General features: G+C 58.0%; 3 protein-coding genes across 3 annotated transcripts; 1 reads left to right on the forward strand and 2 right to left on the reverse strand.

Annotated features, from left to right (window-relative positions):
* Positions 1 to 3,027: 3,027 nt before the first annotated feature.
* MAM_06931 (uncharacterized protein) lies at positions 3,028 to 7,059 on the forward strand (the record flags this gene model as incomplete). The annotated part of the gene is made up of 6 exons (XM_040825729.1): positions 3,028 to 3,555; positions 3,622 to 4,210; positions 5,227 to 5,541; positions 5,877 to 6,198; positions 6,280 to 6,454; positions 6,538 to 7,059. 6 exons carry the CDS (start codon positions 3,028 to 3,030, stop codon positions 7,057 to 7,059), a joined length of 2,451 nt encoding a protein of 816 aa, XP_040676286.1.
* Positions 7,060 to 7,368: 309 nt separating this feature from the next.
* Positions 7,369 to 7,966, reverse strand: MAM_06932 (uncharacterized protein; the record flags this gene model as incomplete). The annotated part of the gene is made up of 2 exons (XM_040825730.1): positions 7,369 to 7,698; positions 7,778 to 7,966. The coding sequence occupies 2 exons, from the start codon at positions 7,964 to 7,966 to the stop codon at positions 7,369 to 7,371; spliced, it is 519 nt and encodes a 172-aa protein (XP_040676287.1).
* A 7,068-nt stretch (positions 7,967 to 15,034) lies between these two features.
* MAM_06933 (bZIP transcription factor) lies at positions 15,035 to 15,971 on the reverse strand (the record flags this gene model as incomplete). The annotated part of the gene is made up of 3 exons (XM_040825731.1): positions 15,035 to 15,459; positions 15,559 to 15,825; positions 15,914 to 15,971. 3 exons carry the CDS (start codon positions 15,969 to 15,971, stop codon positions 15,035 to 15,037), a joined length of 750 nt encoding a protein of 249 aa, XP_040676288.1.
* Positions 15,972 to 17,699: the final 1,728 nt, after the last annotated feature.

Consider the following 17,699-nt stretch of genomic DNA (forward strand, 5'->3'; position numbering starts at 1 on the left):
GACCTTTTTGCGGCGAGGAAATGGGTTGTTGACTGGTTGACTTGTTCTTGCTGCGGCGGGCCGGTCTAGGGTAGCTGACGATGTTGGGGCAGGATAGGGAACTGCCAGGAACAAGATACGAGGCATGCTGCACGGATGTGTGGCACTTGCTGCTCGCTCGTGGGCGTTTTTCGGACCGGCGCAAGAGTCGAGACCACGCAGTATGCTGATGCTGTTGTTGGGGATTACGTGGTCCATAGGCGCTTTCGTGGTGGTCACGCTTCCCTGGCATTGGAGGACTTAGGGTTAGGGTTGGGATTGTCGGGGTGTGGACCGCGGATGTAGATACATTCGCGTTTTCTTGATCTGGCTAGAAAATTGCCCAGTTTGCCCGTCAACTTTGCGAGTTTAGGTTAGCGCCAGGCCAGGCTGGTAGGCATCACGACGGGACCAACAAAGCGTCAACTGGTGTTTAGGTCGACCGACACGAGGGATTACGGAGTACCCAGCCATTTGGTCGACGTCGGGGACGGGCGCGCGCACGCAACGGGTCATGAAGTTCCCGTGCGTCCTGGGGCGGACGACTCGAGGCTGACGACAGTCTTTGGTCAGGAATGAGCACATGGTGATGGGCCATGCGAGGTGAGTCGGCGGTCTTTCACTTCAGCCTTTGCGTGGCCACGCAGACCGTCTTCTGTCTGGAATGCACGGCCAGCTGAGACGGCGGGTTTCACCTATTTGTATATTATATCCCGCGCATGTCTTGAGGACGACGAGTGCGGGCGTCGAGGCCTTTCGTCTAGGTTCCCGAATGTGGGCGAAAGCAGTGGGCGAGGGCGGAGGTGACACGGCGCGAAGCAGGGACTCGGTGCAAGGTCGAGACGTCACGTCGGTGCCGTTGGGTGCGGCTGGCCGTGGCCCTTGACGGTCAGGGCGCAGGGCGCAGAGCAGAGTCAATCGTCTCGCATGTCGACGTCGATTTGCGCCTGAGATGTCGGGTCCTGGGGGGCGGGGAGAGAGCGGAAGGAGATGGCATGAAGCACTGCTAGTGGTGACGCTCCTGGAGTCTAGTACGTAGTAGGGAGTATCTTAACGGCTAGGTACTCCGCACCGAGGTACCCGAGTAGACTCCGCAAGTGACAACGGCATCCCTGCTCGGCAGTCGGCAGATGATGCAACAGCAGAGTGTGAACAAACAATGCGCACAATATTGATGCAGAGCACCAGCCCGGCGGCCTCGAGGCCAAGCCAACTGCTTCGCGTCCAGCTTCGCGTCCAGCATCGCGTCCAGCTTCGCGTCCTGCATCGCGTCCTGCACTGCAAACAAACAAACACCCAACACCCGCCGACCTCCCCCCAGGCACACGGTACAGGGTGCACGGTACACGTACACGGTACAGGGAACATGGGCCTGTCATCTGTCCCCGTCCCCGCTCCCGCTCTGCATTGCTGGGAAGGAGCGGCCCCAGGAAGTTGGCAGATGTAAGTTAATTTGGAACCTGCAACGTTTGCTGCTCGCTCCGCGGCAACCCACCCTCCTCGCAAACAACATCACCACATCATCTTTCTGTTCCCGTGCCCGTACGAGCCATCGTCGTCCCCCGCGGCCATCCTCAGTCAACAGTATCACGCTCAATCGCTGTCGCCTGTCTCGACTCCAAACGGCAGTGAGTCACATTGGCGTTATGCAGTGCAACTGTTGTCCTGGAGAAAAAAAGCCCCATGGACAGGCAGGAAGAAGAAAAAAAAAAGGGCAGAATATCCTACGACGTCCCGAGTGATGGCTCGGATAAACGCCCCCATGATCCGGACCACGACCACATACGGAGTACGACGGGTGCGTGTCAGACACAATGTTGATCAGCGACGCGATGAACCCTCCTCGCCTCCGTCCTATTGTCCGTCCTCGTCCGCCTTGATTTTTTCCCTTTCTTCTTCCGCTCACTTCTGACGGGCTCGCTACGACGTGCAATTCGCAACTAAGACATGGACCCTCTTGAGGCATGCTCTCGCAAATGATGCTCATGCAACCAGCCAATGGCACCGCGACGCGTCGGGACATCCTGGCCCATTTCTGCCCGCAACATGCGCCACCTGGTCGAATGCCTTTCCCTAAACAATCAATGTCGTCCACGGTGTACGGAGTAGGGACTCGGGACTCGGGAGCAGGGAGCAAGTTGGTAGCCGCGGATTGTGGGATGCCATGCTCGCCAGCAAACTCCAATTCAGCTCAACTGTCCCCCCCATAAACCCCACCGCCGTCTCGACCGACCCCCAAGACCTGTCTCACATCACTTTCCTCTGTTGAGCAGAAAAGGCGAAATCGGGCTCTACAACTCTCTTTTCTTGCCTCTGCCCGTTTCCTCTTTGGCAATGGGCCCTCCTCGCTTCTCCCGGTTTTCTCTACACCCGCCCATACCGACACGTCCATTCTTGTTTGCCCTCTTGGTTGGTCCAGGCCTTCTACGCCAACTAGCTCCCGTAATTACTCTCTCCCTTGCTTTCTTCTTTCTTCAATCTTGGCCCCCCTTTTGCTATGCCTTGTTGCGGAGTAAACCATTCTTGACAAGTTAATAATACCCCTACTCTACCCTGTCCTGCGTCCGTGGACAATCAATACCCATCATCCTCCACCCACGGCTGCTGGCCCCTGCCTGCCATGTATTGGTTACTCGGCCTCAGGTACGACGTTTTTCATCTATAAGCAGGCCGAATTGCCATTGTTATGACGGGTGCTCAATTATGGACTCTGGTCCACGCCGGAGTTTCGGGCTTCGTTATCATACCAGCCGCGTTGCTGGCTATATCGACATGGCTCCTGGCATGGAGTCGAGGAGATCCTGCTCGCCGAGCATTCACATGGCTAAAAGCCTGCCACCCATTTCTGGTCATGTAAGTCCATCTCGGTCACCACCTCGACTTCCTCTCCTCGCAGTGGGCATCTGAGTCGTCTGTAAACCCTGCCCACGTTGTTGTATTCGTTGGTTCAGGACAATTGGCAAACTGGGGCGCAATTACTGCAGACACTGCCTGCCATGAACAGCGCTGATGCCAAACAGCTCCCTCAGCTGTATCGTTGCAGCCGACGTTTTGAACTCCATCCTCGACTCTTGGCAAAACGCTGCCGGCTATTACGACACGGCCAACCACACGCACGATGAGATAAGTAGTGTTATTCGATCTGAGCGGTATCTTAGCTTCACCGGCAACTTGTTTGAGCATCTCGTCGACATTGTGTTTGTCATTCTTCTCGTCGAGCTCGGAAACGGACTTATGCACTCGCTGAATCGACATCCATCAAGATATCAAACCAGGTTACGGCGAGCGGCGTATGTTGCCTCCACCATCCTTCTCGCCTTTGCTCTTGCGTACTTTGGACAGCCAACGGCCTCTTGGGTCGCGTACTGGAACGGCTCTGAAAGCAACTCGAGCTACGCCCAGCTCTCTCTGTCATTGAAGGTTGTCGGCAAACTCGGGGCCTCGTTTTACATTCCCTCCTGGATCATCTCCCTCTTCCAGTTCGGATATGCCTCTTTTGTGATGCACAAGCACAAGGCTCGCGTGCTCACCCGCCAGGTAAGTAACTTGCTCTCCTCGCCGATGCGGCGCCCGAGGTGCAGCAAGCTAACCCAACAATGTCAGGCCGCAATCCTCTACCTAATCATTACTGTATTGGATCTTGTCCGGTGGACGTTCTTTCTCACCCTTTATGCGCAGTGGCTTCTTCCGACAAGCGCCAGCCCTCCATGGTGGAATCTCGTGGATGCTCTCGGCAACACATGGATCCGGCTCGTGCAGCTCACGATGCTTCTTATCATCGGCATGCGAAGGAGGAAAGGAATATGGACGACTCATCAGTCCTTCATGACGAGCAGTGAGTCGACAATGACGTCTACTATGGTATCGACAACCGCTGGACCTTCGCCAGTCCTGGCACCCGGCGATCCCGCTGCCTATGCGCACACGTTTTACCGACACAAGGAATATACACAAATGCCCCCCCAGATACTTCCAACCTGGTACGTCCCTCAGCAAGTACCGCCCTGGCAATACCACGAACTGGCGGCTCCACAGCCGGTTATCCTGGCTCCCAGAGAGCTCGACACCATGACGTACCAGTATGCGCCGCACCCGATGCTCGGGCCAGGTTATCTGGTTTTGCAGTCGACGGCGCAGATTCAACGGAATTACCAGCAGCAGCAGCAGCAGCAGCAATATCGTCAACAAGATGGTCATTTTCATCAACCGCCTCCCCCACCGCCACACCACACAATACCACAGGATTACCATTCTCTACCGATCCATCATCCACTGCAGCACCAGCCTTCATTTCAGCCTCATCAATACCACACACAATAGCTCCGGCGTAAAGGGAATTCCGCATATCATTCTGTGCTTAGGATGTTTGGCGTTGGGAATGGTTCCAGATACATTCGTCTTGAAAATAAAATATCAACCGTTTCTTTGACATGTGGAGTCGAGTGAGTTTTGAAGCGATTTTGAGATGAGCCACCGCCGACGCTTTTGCACGCCAACGTGAATTGTACATGACGGCACGCGGTTTCCGGACCTACCAGCGCAGGCAATTGGAACACCAATACGCACGACTTCCCGAGTATTGATGGTCAAGATTCATCATTCCCCTTGTACGTATGTACATACTTGACCTATACACATGGTGTATCGCGTAGGGGATACTCGTGTCTACCGAGGCAGTGGGTATTTGGTACTCATGAACCATGCACGACCCGTGTCACACCGACGTATCTGACGCCAGTCTTGAACCAGCAGCCGAGGCACGCAACTCTGCAATGCAGAGCGCGTCTCAAAGCCGCCGTCCTCTCTCTTGTCATGGCCAACTTCCACCTTGCATTCTCGTAGGGCTCGACGGACTGCCCGCTGTTGCGGAAACGCCAGGGCCAAGGCCATCCACTCGCGCGCCCGCGAGCCGGCTCAACAATCGGCTTCTCGAAATTCGAACAGACCCCAGCCGCCCTGAATTTCTGCTTCGGCCCTCTTGCTCGGGCTCCCGCTCGCCACACGTTGCCACGGAGCACATGGTGCCCTTTTTGAGTGTTTACAAACGAAGTTGACGGGATAGCAACCAGCTTGACCGGCAAAGGTGGAGGCCGACATCCTGGCAGGTCAGCCGATCTTGGCATGCACACCATCTCCCGTCTTGCACTCATCCCGGACAACGTGCACCGCACGAAGCACCCGGCTCGCGACTCGCTGGCTCGCGTCTAGGCTCGCATGTTTTCGGCCTCCGACCTCCTCCATCTTCGTCTTCCATCGCCATCGCCATCGCCATCGCCATCGCCATCGCCATCGCCATCTCCATCCATGGGCCGCAGCTCCGTCCGCTTGCTGGTCCCGTCTCGCAGCCCGCCCATAAGTCGAGCAATCGGAAGCATCCAAAAGCGAGGGCATGTCTGCAGAAACCGAGGCCGGCAAACGTTCCGCCGGTCAACCGTTTCCATGCCGTGCCAAGGGATTCCTGCGGCACCGCCCGCGACGCAAACCGCCAGCAGCGCCGCATTTGGTTTCTCTGCGCAGTACTCCGTATGCTTGCTCACGCCCATGCAATGCAACGGGGATGCTCCATTCCGGAGGTCCTTTTCTCCCCTGGCTCCTCCGCGGGGAATCCCTGGCCTTCCTTGTACACAGACCAAGAGAAAGGTGCATTTCCCACAGCCTCTGGGGACGGTTTTCTTGTTCAGAAAAGCCGCGTGGGCCACGTTGTCATGTGGCCGGAGAGCCATCTCATGCAGCTCGCAGAGTGGCATGATGGCCGTCGGGAAGTAACGAGCATATATACAGGCTCTTCTGGCGGCCCTCGCCCCGGGATCCCGACCAGACCAGCTGCCAAATATCCAGCACCAGGACCTGTCCCGCAGCTCTGGAGGGAAGGCTTCTTCACGGATATACCGCCGACGAGACTCGAGCTCCGGCCAACGCCTTCGTCGCGTCGGCGCGCCGCATCCACCACCCCGTCGGCCTCGCAAAGGGCTACAAGTTTGTTCTGTTTGTCGTGTTTGGCGGCGCGCTGCTGGGCTTCGCCCTCGCCGGCCTCATGTACCTTGGCGTCAGGGGCGTCTTTTGCAACCCCGTCTCGAGCGTGGGCCGCGCCCTCCCCGGCGGGTGCTACTACTACCTCCGCGGCGTCGAGAATGCCGGCATCATCATGCACCTTGGGGGCACGCTGCTCGCCGTGTTGTAGTTCGTCCCCGCCATCCGGCGCAAGTTCATCATTGTCCACCGCGCCAGCGGCTACCTGGTCTTGCTGCTGTCGCCGGTCAGCGTCGCGGGTGTCTTTATGATTGCACGGCACGGGCTCGGTGGCGGCCTGGATGTCCAGTCCGCCGCGGGCATGGCGTCGATTGTGTTTGTGGCGTGCAAGGCGATTGCTTTCTACAACATCAAGATGTTGCAGATTGAACAGCACCGGGCGTGGATGCTGCGCGCGTGGGTGCTCGTACGCTGTCTCCCCTTCCCGTCTCTATTTCTCTCGTGTGTGGCTCCAGTCTGTTGAAATGCTTGCCGTGCTGAAACATACAGGCTGGCTTCATCATCACAATGTGCGTCATCGCTGTCGTCATGACTGCCATCGTCGGGAAAAGCGCCCAGGACTACTACTCGGTCTGGCCGTGCTGTGTTATCGACTCCATCTACGGGGGCAACCAGACACAAGTCGAGCGGCTGTATCCGCCCTGCGCGGCCTTTTACTCAGGCGCCGATCCGGAGCAGCATGTCCCCGTTCCTGTTGGCGTGTTCGGCCAAGGGCCGGAGCGCGTCGTTTCCGCGGCCAATGTCAGCTTCGGGCCCAGTGCTTCGCTGGCTTTTGCCATCCACGCCGTCGCCGTCGAGGTATACCTGCGCCTGACGCCCGCCGAGACAGAGCGGCTGCGACGTGTCTCTTACCAGCGCCAGAGGGAGGCTGGCATGAAGAACCCCGGCAGTGCGGGCTTGACGGCTCAGAGACTTGGTGACGCGGACCCCTGGCACCCGCTCTGCGGGAGCGTCGGTCGACGACGAGGACTCGGCTTCCGCTGGGCATCATATGACCACCGAGAGGTTTGACTGCCAAGGTGGCTGACCAGGAGAGGAATGGACGCGTTTCTCCCGGTACGGCGTCTCGTAGCGTTCAGGGATCACGAGGTTGGATGACGGTCTGTGATGAACGCGGTTGATTTGGCTTAACCGTGACAGCGATACGCCATGGTGGCTTGGCTGATCTGAGGTTGGACAAGGGAGGAAAGGGGAGACGGTCCCTTTTCCGATACCGGTAGAGCTTACACGTCGCATAGCAATGAGTTGGTTGGGGGAGATTGTGAACTCCAAGTCGTAAAGCCACGGGCTCCTTTCGGCCGGAAGACGGTCTGTCGGCTATCATCTACAGAGGAATAAAGTGCACTCTCGAATCAGATCCCGTTCCACCAATACGACGCCGGCACATTGGACGAGCCCGCCCCGAACAGCCTTGTCCTCGCGAATCGCACTGCTATCGCTGATGACAGCTTCGTACTCGCCAGCTTCAAGCTCAACCCTGGCAAAGCCATGAAGTTCTTTGACGGGACGGTTGGTTGATCTTGGCAGCTTGCTTAGGCTGGATGTACATCTGGCAGTTTCGGCGCCCTTGGTGCGTCCGGTGTTCTTGACCTTAAGCGCGGCCGTCACCTTGCCTCGCTCGACGTCGCCGACAGATCGGAAAACGAGAAGCTGGTGTAGGACAAACCATGGCCGAAGGGGAAGTCAATAGCTCGATCGGCAGAGTATTGCTGTCGTTTTAAAGCAAGACAATGGTCTCGTTGCCGATTCTTCGGAGCAGAGCAGCCGTCTCGGGTGTATCAGCTTCCCTTTCCGGACCATGTTCCTTGATATCAAACCCTGAGACCTTCTTGACAAGCAGAGGCTTTCCTGCCAGCAGGTCGACCTTTTCAGCTAATTTGAGCTTCTTGAGCACCTCTTCGATATTTATGCAGGCCATTACCGGAAAGACTCTTGATCGACGAGAGCCCAAAAGGATAGGCGAGAACGAACACATGAGAGAGGGAAACAAGCTTGGCACCAAATCAAGATGACGGCAGCTGGTCAGATACATACGACGAGCTCGCAAACATCATTTCAGTGAAGCTAAAGTCACGCCTCGCCAGGCCGACAAATGTTTTGCGATGACGGAGAAACGTCGAAACCAGCGAGGCACGGTCCCAACGAAACAGGGGGGAAAAAGGAGGGACAGCTCGGGGTTCCCTTTGACATGTATTCTTGACATGCCATTCTGGTTGGGAAGAGATGATATGTTGGTGATTTCGGGCTACCTGATAAATAACATTTATCCAGTGCCAGCATCTATCGTTTCCCTTCCATCGATGCCTTTGATAGATCTCAGGCCTGAGGCACCAGGCCTGGGTGGTGGCTACCCCACTTTTTGCGAGATGCCACCGCACTTTACCCGAGCTCGATCCGTCTAGCCGAACAGCAGCCGATGTTCCTCGTGATGTTCTCCTTGTTTCGACAGACAAGACGGTGCACGTCGACACTCGACTGCCTACACTGGTCCATTGGATTGTAGTACGCATCTGCTCATGCTTTCACGACAACTGTGGCGTCTCTCTACTGACAATTGATTCTAGAATCCGGTAAAACCCCCGCCTGACCAAACCGTGCCGCCAAGCGACTTCCGAAGAATACGGCGCTGGTATGTGACCTCGACTGGATGGGGCAAAACAAATGCTCGCTGGTCGTTCTCCAAGGCTGGGTCGAGAGATGAACATGACATTTAGCAACCGCGTCTAGCCGCCATGTTTGCAAGAGGCCTTACTTGCCCACTTGAAACGAGTCATCGCGATGGAACCATTAGCATCACACCGTGGTCTTTCGGAGAATATCGACAACTAAGCGCTTGCGTGTGTCCTCGGCGGGTGCTGAGATCCTGGTACTCCCCCGCATTGAAGTACGTAGCCAAAAAAGTGAAACCCAACAGATTTCTGTGCCTCCTCTTCCCCCGGGACGACCAATCACCCTTGCGGCGCATGGACGCGGTAAAGAAGTCGATCTATGCAATGGAGCTGTCGTGTCATGCGAGACTCTGGGCGCTCTGTTTAGCAGTTGGACCATCTATTCACCCCTTACGCGCTTGGCACACAACTGATTGATACGTATCAGCGTGCCGAATGGAAAATTTGACCCGTTCTGTGTGGGTGGTCAGTCGAACCGATGGGGACATCGTCCTTGTAATACGTACGATTCATCCACGCGGAAATGTTCCCACGTCATTACGTACAAAAGTCACATATTCACACGCACCTTGTCGAACAGAGACTAGCGGATAGGAATTCTTTCTGAGATGCACAATGCTGTAACACGATTCGCAACAAACACCTGCTGTTGAGCAATCGACCAGCTCCTCTCTGTCAAAAGCAGCCTCTGCGGACAAGGCTCCCCCGTATATGCAACACCAGCTTTCCTCGTCAAGTTCGCATCTGCAACTTTACTCGCGCACGCCCCCTCCCTCCTTTCTTCATTTCGTCCTCCTAGTCATGTGTGCAGGTCAAAGTGGCTGAGTGAACGGGGATGAGACATTCATTTGCACACGAATATCCGCTAATTTTTCGTCTTCAAATTTCCGCCATATGAATGAATGAATGGATGGATGGATGTCATCCAGATACTATCAGTATAGCCCTGTCCTCATCGCCAGCAGGGTCATCCCATCTACGAAATCCTTGTTCGACAGGGCCCGCCGGCTGATGGGGGGGCAGGAAACGCAGGGACAGGCACACTTGCCGCCTTCGACACGTAATATTCAATATCCACATTCTTCGCCGTCAATTATTAAGTGCCGGCGCTCTTTGTGTCTTTCCGCCTCTCCACGGACCCCCCTGGTCCACCGTCACAGGCCTTGGCTTTTCCGCAACGTTTGACGCCGTCGTGACAGCAAGAACTGACTGAAGATAAGATTCCACAATACGGCCCGCTCGAACAATTGACCCCCAAGCCAAGGGAGCTAGCTAGAGATAAAGGACTCCTGGTCTCGCCGCTCAGTCAATGGGTATCGTTACATGGTTACATGGACCGGAAACGCGACTGTCATGACCAGTCCATCCCGCTTTAGGCTTCCCGAAGCTGGCCGGTTGTTGTTTGTCCAGAGTCTAGGGGCCAAGGGCACCTCGGCCAGAGAAAATCTATGTCGATGGCCCGAAGGGACGGTTGAGCCGCCGTTTCCTGCCCTGGGCGTTTGGCCCTTGGCCACCACGGCGTGGGTTCACACAGGAACAGTTGACGAACACATGCAGCCCAAAATAACATGCAGTCAATCCCTTGTTACGGCGGCGCTGCAAGGCTTGTCTCGAAATGCGGGTTGTCACATGATGCACGCGGGCGGCATACTAATTATACCTACCTGGCCATGAACCGAACCCACTCGAGGCTCACCGCTGTGGCCAGCGCCACAGTTCTTGACAGAACGTATTCGGTATTCGGTACGGAGTATTACGCGCCAAATTTTCATTTCACTCGTAAGTTGTCTCAGACATGGAGAGGATTGCCCTTGGAATCAGGGGCACCACTCGCAGCTTGGCAAGGCCCACGACGCCAAGCACAACTACGGCAGGACGTCTGTGGTTCCAAGGTACTCCGTACTGGCAGCAGGGAACGGCGATGGGGAGAAGCCTAGGCCCGACGTACACGACGTCCCGCCGGCTTTAGCACCTTAATTTGGACAAATATCCTGCCAACTCAACCTGGCGGGGGAGGGCAGTGTTTTTTGCCGACGGAACTGCTTTGGAGGGGCCCGAAATACACCAAGTAGTTGGTGGATTAGATGTAACAAGACCACGTACGGCCTACACGCGTGCCGAGTCGGAGCCCAAAACACAAGTACTAGCCTGCTGGCAAGTTGGACTGAACCGTCGTGGCCTTGCAGCCCATCAGGGCAGCCACGGGCCGAATATGACGACAAGCTTAGCGCACAATTGACCTCTGCCGGGCGCGCCAAGCGACTACGAGCAAGCTATGCGTTTCACGTCAAGGGTGGACGTGCATAAAACTTACCAAGGCCAGCAAACATGGCCTCATTGCGCATCAAAATTGTTCGCATCAGCGCCGTGGCAGGTCAAGAGTGGCACGGTTGAGCCTCGGGCTTCGGCCTCGTCGCGAGGCTCGGCAAGGCAGCTAGCTGGAAGGTGCCGGGGAACAGCTGCCATGCCGCCGATGGAGGTGTCAAAGTTGACACTTGGCGTGCCGAGGGTCGCAGGACTTGCTTGGGCTTGGCCGGCGCCGCCAACGAGATTGTTTGGGGTTGGGTTCGAAAATGACGCATTCACGTCGCCTATTGACGAGCGTCGTTGTGGGCGAGGGCGGCGGAACAGATGATTATTATCGCTACTGCGGCGCTGCGTTTGTCAGAGAGCAGGCGCGCTGCCACGGGAGGAGGAGGAGGAGGACCTAGAACTAGGGCTAGCACGCCTAGGTCGGCGGCGGTGTAGATGACATCTCGATCGATGCGTAGCCGCGACATCAAAGATGGAGATGCAACGCAAGAGAGATGGAGGGGGCGTAGCAGTCGACGTTTGTTTTGGGTGCCAAATAGTTACATGATACATGAGACACGAGGCACGAGGCACCAGGGCCCCCGGGTCCCCACCCAAGGTACGTACTCCACACCCATGTCACCTGCGAGGTGGTGGACTAACTTGGCACTAGCGCTCAACTGGGTGCTCAACGTAGCGCTCTGCCGCGAGAACCAAGGCCTCGGTGCTGCGTAGAATGCCTTCTGTTTCTGCTGTCGGGCCCCTTCCGCCGGGACGCTGGTTGCCGCAAGTTGCGTGGGGTCAACGGCGTGCGTGCACCACCATGCACGTCTACGCATGTTCTAGCGGGCTTCGATGGGTTTTTTTTTCAGTTGACCGCCCCTCTGTTGGCGCGGCATCCCTACACGGGGAGGAAGGACGGGGTGTGTGAGGATTTTCCTTGGATTGTCCGGCTTGGATTGCACGCACACGCACAATCTGTCTGCACTGCCGATGGCGTTGCGACTCCCCGGCACCTGCCATTGGGCACAATCCCACTCGGCCGGGTTTGCCAAGGCCGCGCATCTCGTCTGCCAAACGGCGCCTGGGGGGGCTGCTCTGCACCCACAGCCGCCTCCCCCGCCGCCCCGTGCCTGTCAGTGCCGCTTATTGCCATGTCCTCGGGAGCCCTGCAGCCGGCTCCAGCCTGCCTGCCCGCCTGCCTGCCCGCCTGCCACCGACGATCGCGGACGTGGCCCCGACCCCGTCAGACGACGACGCGTGCTTCTCCCCTTGGCAGTCGGCCGCCGACGGAGCCTCGGCCAGACCACCGGACAGCCGAGCGCGCCGGCACTGCCCACGCCTTCCGCCGAGAGGCAAGAGGGCGGTCTGTCTGGGGCTTCCATCCTCCCTTCCCTGGGATTGTTCCCAGAGGGGCGGCGGCGGCCAATCGCGCGCAGAGAGCCCTCCGCGGGCCTCTACGGAGTACCAAACCACACTACCAGATTAACTCGCCGAGCCCAGGACGCCCAGGGGACCGGGCCCCGAAGAGTCGCAAGTCGCACGCCCCCCCTCCGCAGGCCCTGGGCCAACCAGAGGCGCCCGGGTCCGCACGGGCTGTCCGCCTCGCCAGATCCAGATGCGCTGCACTCCGCACGCACAGGCGTACCGTGTACATGTGACGGCGCGGGTCTCGTCCTCCTCAAACAGCCATCTCTACCTAGCTGCGTGTCCGACGAGGACAGGGCAGGAACGAGGGTCTCGAGAAGGGCGAGCCAGCTGCCCGGCGCGCCCTCGCAGCATCGGCGCCAGACACGCCCCAAACCAAGCCGAAACAGAGGCCAGAAGCCAGAATCGAAGCCAGAATCGAAGCCCGGCAGAAGATTCCACCAGACCAAGACCAGCCGGCCCCCGTGTCCCCGTTCGTTGACGCCCATTAGCGGGAAGCAGAAACCACGTTTCAGGACGTCGGCGACGCGCGCGCCCGCACGCACGCTCGCAGACGAGGCCAGTCAGTCCCTGCCGGATCTCGCAGCGTCAGATCTTGGGAAGCGCGGGCCCGCCGAGCCCGTCGGCAGCGTGGGCGTCGCGTCGGCGCGCCGCCGTGCTCCTCGCAGAGAAGAGCCGACGGCGGCGCGCGGCGCAGGTAGGCGGTTCTGGCACGACTCCGGTTCTGGTTCCGGTTCCGGTTCCGGCCCCAGCTGCAGTTCCTCGACCGACGGGCGCAGCAGCAGCGACGGCATACACGTGCCGCCGTCGTGCCGTCGCCGTGCCCGTGCCCTCTCGGTCCGGAGCGGCAGCCGAGGCGGTCCCCGCCGGCTGTCGCTGCAGATTGGGCCCTGGTCCTGGTCCTGAGCCCTGGGGCTGGGGCCCGCATCGTGCTCGCGCAGAGCAGCTACTGAAGGAGGAAGAAGCAGAAGGACGAGCCACGGCAGCCGCGACATGCCAAGCGGCGTGGTGCGTGTCGGTCGGTCGGTCGGTCGGTTGTGCTCTGCGCCGAAACAAGGCGCCGCATCGACGCACGTGCACATGCCGCAGATGCCACCTCCTGGTCCGCCTCCTGGTCCCCTGTGCCGATGCGATGACGCTGTCGCAGGCTCGGTCCCAGGGCCCCGGCCGGCTGCAGGCCAACTCCGACTCCTCCAGCTCCAGCTCCAGCTCCAGCGTCCAGCCCGTCCGTCCGTCTACCTGCAACAGCCGCCATGCCGGTGCGGTACCTGCACCAGAGCCTCGAGGAAACCCGCGACCCGCCCCGTCCAGTGTCAACGTCCAACGTCCAACGTCCAGCATTGCATTGGCAGCGTCGCCCTCGGCCCCCGTCGCGGCTTGCACACGGACTGCCTGCGCGTGCGGACTGACAACAATCCAGACAATGCCCGCCAACGCCAGCGCAATCACGCGCCACACACCGGCCACACGCCACACTCGCCTCGATCCAGTCCGCGCTCCGCACTCCGCACTCCGCACTCCGCACAATAGCCAGGTGGCCGAGGCACAAACGTCTAACAATGACCAACTTGTTATTCCTAACCCGCCAGCTCACGCTGCCCCCGGGCATCTGTTGCCCGCTCTATGGTACTCTGCTTCTCCGTCTGGTATGTACAACTTTTTTTCTTCCATTTTATTTTGAACGTGCCCCCCCCAAAAAAAAAGTTAACCAGCGCCGCGTCGAGCAGTAAATTGCCATCGTCCGTGACAAGCAGCCACTCCACAATGAGCCGACAACACATACCTACCGTACACTGCAACACCTGTTGTGTTGTCCCTTCCCATTGCCCTTTGCTGCCTTGCCTTTGCTTTGCCAAAAGAAACACGGGAAAACAAAAAAAAAAACAAAAAAAAAGATAAATAGTTTCGCACCCTTGCATGACAAAAACACCCGGCTCGCGCGTCCCGTTGCCTGTACGCTTGCACATGAAAAAGAATCAAAACAAACAATCTCCACCCAAGAGGTATACAAAAAGTACATTGCATAGGTGTCGCTTCCCAAATGAACCCAATTCTAATCTATGCGTTGCTGCCTCGTCGCCGTGTTGCGGCTGCCGTCCCGAGATAGTTGGCCCGCCTACGCCGTGCCCTCGGCGCGAGCCGTCGTATCCTTTCTTCTTCTTCCATCCTTGACTCTTGGAATCCCTGATGAGTTGCCCTGCCAGACAGCTGCTAGACTTGCGTCTTGCGCCGAGGAGGGGGGGGGGTTGGCTTGCGCGAACTGCATGGCCCCTCGGCCGGGACAGAGTCGTACTCCACTTCCGGTTCCGTGTCGAGTCACTTGCCGGGCTTGTGACGTGGCAACGGCTTCATCTCGGGAGGACGCTGCATCGATATCGTGGCATCGTAGAAAACAAGAAATCACACACACACAAAAAAAAAAGAGCACCGGATGCGGCCAGTCTTCCCTCCCCTCTCGCCCCCCTTTCCAGTTCGGTCCTTGCTTTGTTGGCCGAATAAGTGGAGGCGTTGATAAAAGGGAAGGGCAAGGGGACTCGAGTTGTTGGACAAACTCCAGCCCAAGCCGAGGTGTGCCATGTTGACCGACTCGACACGCGTCAACGCGAGACGGCGGCGTTCTGGGAGCCTTCGTAGTACACACCAGGGTACATGTTCCAGCTCTGAGGTCGCTGATGCGGAGGGTTCTGCTGCATGTAGCTGGGGGCACTCATCATGTCGTGCAGGCTCTCATATTCCATCTTGACCTCCTTGCCGTCGACAGGTCCAATGCCGGCGGTACCCATCATGGAGTTGGGTACGCTGGTAGGGATGTAGCCGGAACCGGGGCCGTACTCTTCCGTCTGCACCGACGACGCAGGGCTGGGGACGCTGGAGGGGAGCGTCGAGGCCCAGGCCTCGCAGTTTGGCATGGGGACGTACGCCTGCGAAGTCGGGCCATAGTCTGACATGTAGTCGGCGCCTCCGGAGGGCAGGGGAGACATTCTGGGGCTCGGTATGGTGCCTCGGGTGTCATCATTGTAGACTGATGGGCACGGGGTTAGCGGTTGTCGCGGCGGTGATGATGGCGCGAGGCAGGTCCCGGCACGGTCGTCCAGGCGCACCAAGGTCGAGTAAGCCGTACCTGTTGTGGTCGAGTAAGGAGACGAGGTTATGGAAATGCCCATCGAATCCCTGAGCTGGCGAAGCTCATCCTCGAGGGCCTTGTTGCGGCGCAATAGTTCCTGAACCGTCTTGTCTCGGCCCCGGCTGCTTCGGAGGTCCTCAAGCTCTCTTTCCAACCTCTCAATGTGCTCTTTTGTTCTGGCACGGATGGCTCGCTGAGCTTCTCGGTCGTTGGCTCTCTTGCGAGCAAGCTGTGAGGGCGTCAGGGTGGAAACGCTTCGAGTGCCTAGTGTTGAGGAGTCGTTGCGTTAGCATGCGGAGGGCGGGCGACTTCTCCCTCCTGGGGGGAGTCTGGAGGGCGCGATCTGGCTCACCCTTTCTCTTGGAACAAGACGAGGGCTTGGCAGGCTCTGCTGATGATGATCGCGTCATGGCTGTGAAAGCGGCGTGCGCGACGATTGACGGTTGTAGCGTGACGACGCACAAGGCAACAGAGGTGGGTAGGTACTGGGCCGGCGGGCCGGGCAGACGCATACAAAGCGCGGAGCGGGAACAATGTATGAACGGCTATCGCGTGTTTGGAGAAAGAGACTTCAAGAAGCAGGAGAAGATGAGGCGGGATGTGTTGGATGTTTGTATGTTGAGTTGGAGAGAATGAGAGAAGGAGGTGCCACAAGGAAGAGCTTAAAGCAAGTCTCCCCATCGGTGGAGAGCGATAGGCCCTGGATGATATAGTAATGCCACCGGCACCGGCAGGTCGGAGACGCTCGCCTGGCTCTGTTGCGAACCAAAAGTGTACTTGGCACGGAGAACGAACGAACAAGTGAACTGACGATAGGATTTCCCCAAGCGTTGTGTGGCGCCTCCTCCATGCGGACTTGGCTTGCGCTTTGCCCAAGACCCTGATCCCGGACCACTGCCATGCGCTAAGCCCGAACCAGACGTCCTCACAAGCCTCCATGTGGTACACAGGTATCAGGGTACATCCCGCCTACGCCTTGATAGGACCACCCCGCCCCACCCGCTTGTTGGGCGCAAATGCCAGCGCCCCACTTGGGCGATTGGGGTTTGGGGCGTCCGCCTCTGGCCCAGACACCCCCTCCACTCCCCCTGCTTCTTTCCCCTCAAGTCAACCTAACCCTCCCTCCTTGGGAAAATGTGAAAAACTGGATCCCTTCTACTCCGTGGGACTTCTCAGGTCAGAGTCTGGCCAGGCTGCTGAGGTCGCCAAGCTATGTACGTATCGTAGATTATGGGCCCAGGGAGCACCATGGAAAATGGAGAATGGAGGATGGACATGGAGAATCTAGACGTATCCTGGGATGCGTACGGAGTACCTCATAGTGCTAGGATGCCTCTCGAGTCTCGGCCTCCTCTTCCTCTGCTCGAGGGCACGACGTCCTTCAGGTCCGTTCTCCTACACCTGACGCCAGACTCGACCTGTTGTTGCTCATGTCTGTGTCTGTCTGCCCCGTCTCCTTCCGTCTGTGCTGTCCACGACACCTGCTCCGTACCCAGGTCCTAGCACCCAGGTCGGCAGCTTGAGCAAACCTGCATGCGGTGTCGAATGCTTCCAAGCAGCTGGGCAGCTAGCTCCCTAGCATCTCCCGTGGCGTTACCGAGGAGCCGGAACCTTCAGCCCTCATCATCTCACTCACTCGCTCACTCGCTCACTCAGTCTTGCCTGTCTGCTTGCCTGCTGGCTTGCTGGTCTGGTCTTGCATGGAGTAGTGGTATCCTTGATGATACCTTGCCAACTAATCTGCCCTTGGCCCCGTCCTTGCGTAGGCTACGTTTCCTTGCCCTCCATCCAACAAACTTGCGCGGCCAGACCATGGTTTGCAAGCCAAAGCTAAAAAAAGGAAGAAAGGAAGAGGATTCAATCCCAAGATGCCGAGGCACGCACGGCGGACATGTTGCTTGGTCACCAGCCCATCTGCCGTGTTGCCAAGCGGCACGCGGCCTCAGTCAACGTTTCCAAGAGGAGCAAAGACGACAAGATTTTCAATAAAAACATCGAGACATTCTTCACTCTTGTTGCCTTCCCTTGATGCCGGGCCCCAAGGAACGTCGTACGAGCGACAATGACCCCATTTCGACTCAGGTTTGGCGTCTTCATCTCTTGGTATGCCAACCACACCATCCGGATGTCGAGCCGCG

The sequence above is a fragment of the Metarhizium album genome, assembly GCF_000804445.1.
Source record: "Metarhizium album ARSEF 1941 chromosome Unknown scaffold_25, whole genome shotgun sequence".
Lineage (NCBI taxonomy): Eukaryota > Fungi > Ascomycota > Sordariomycetes > Hypocreales > Clavicipitaceae > Metarhizium > Metarhizium album.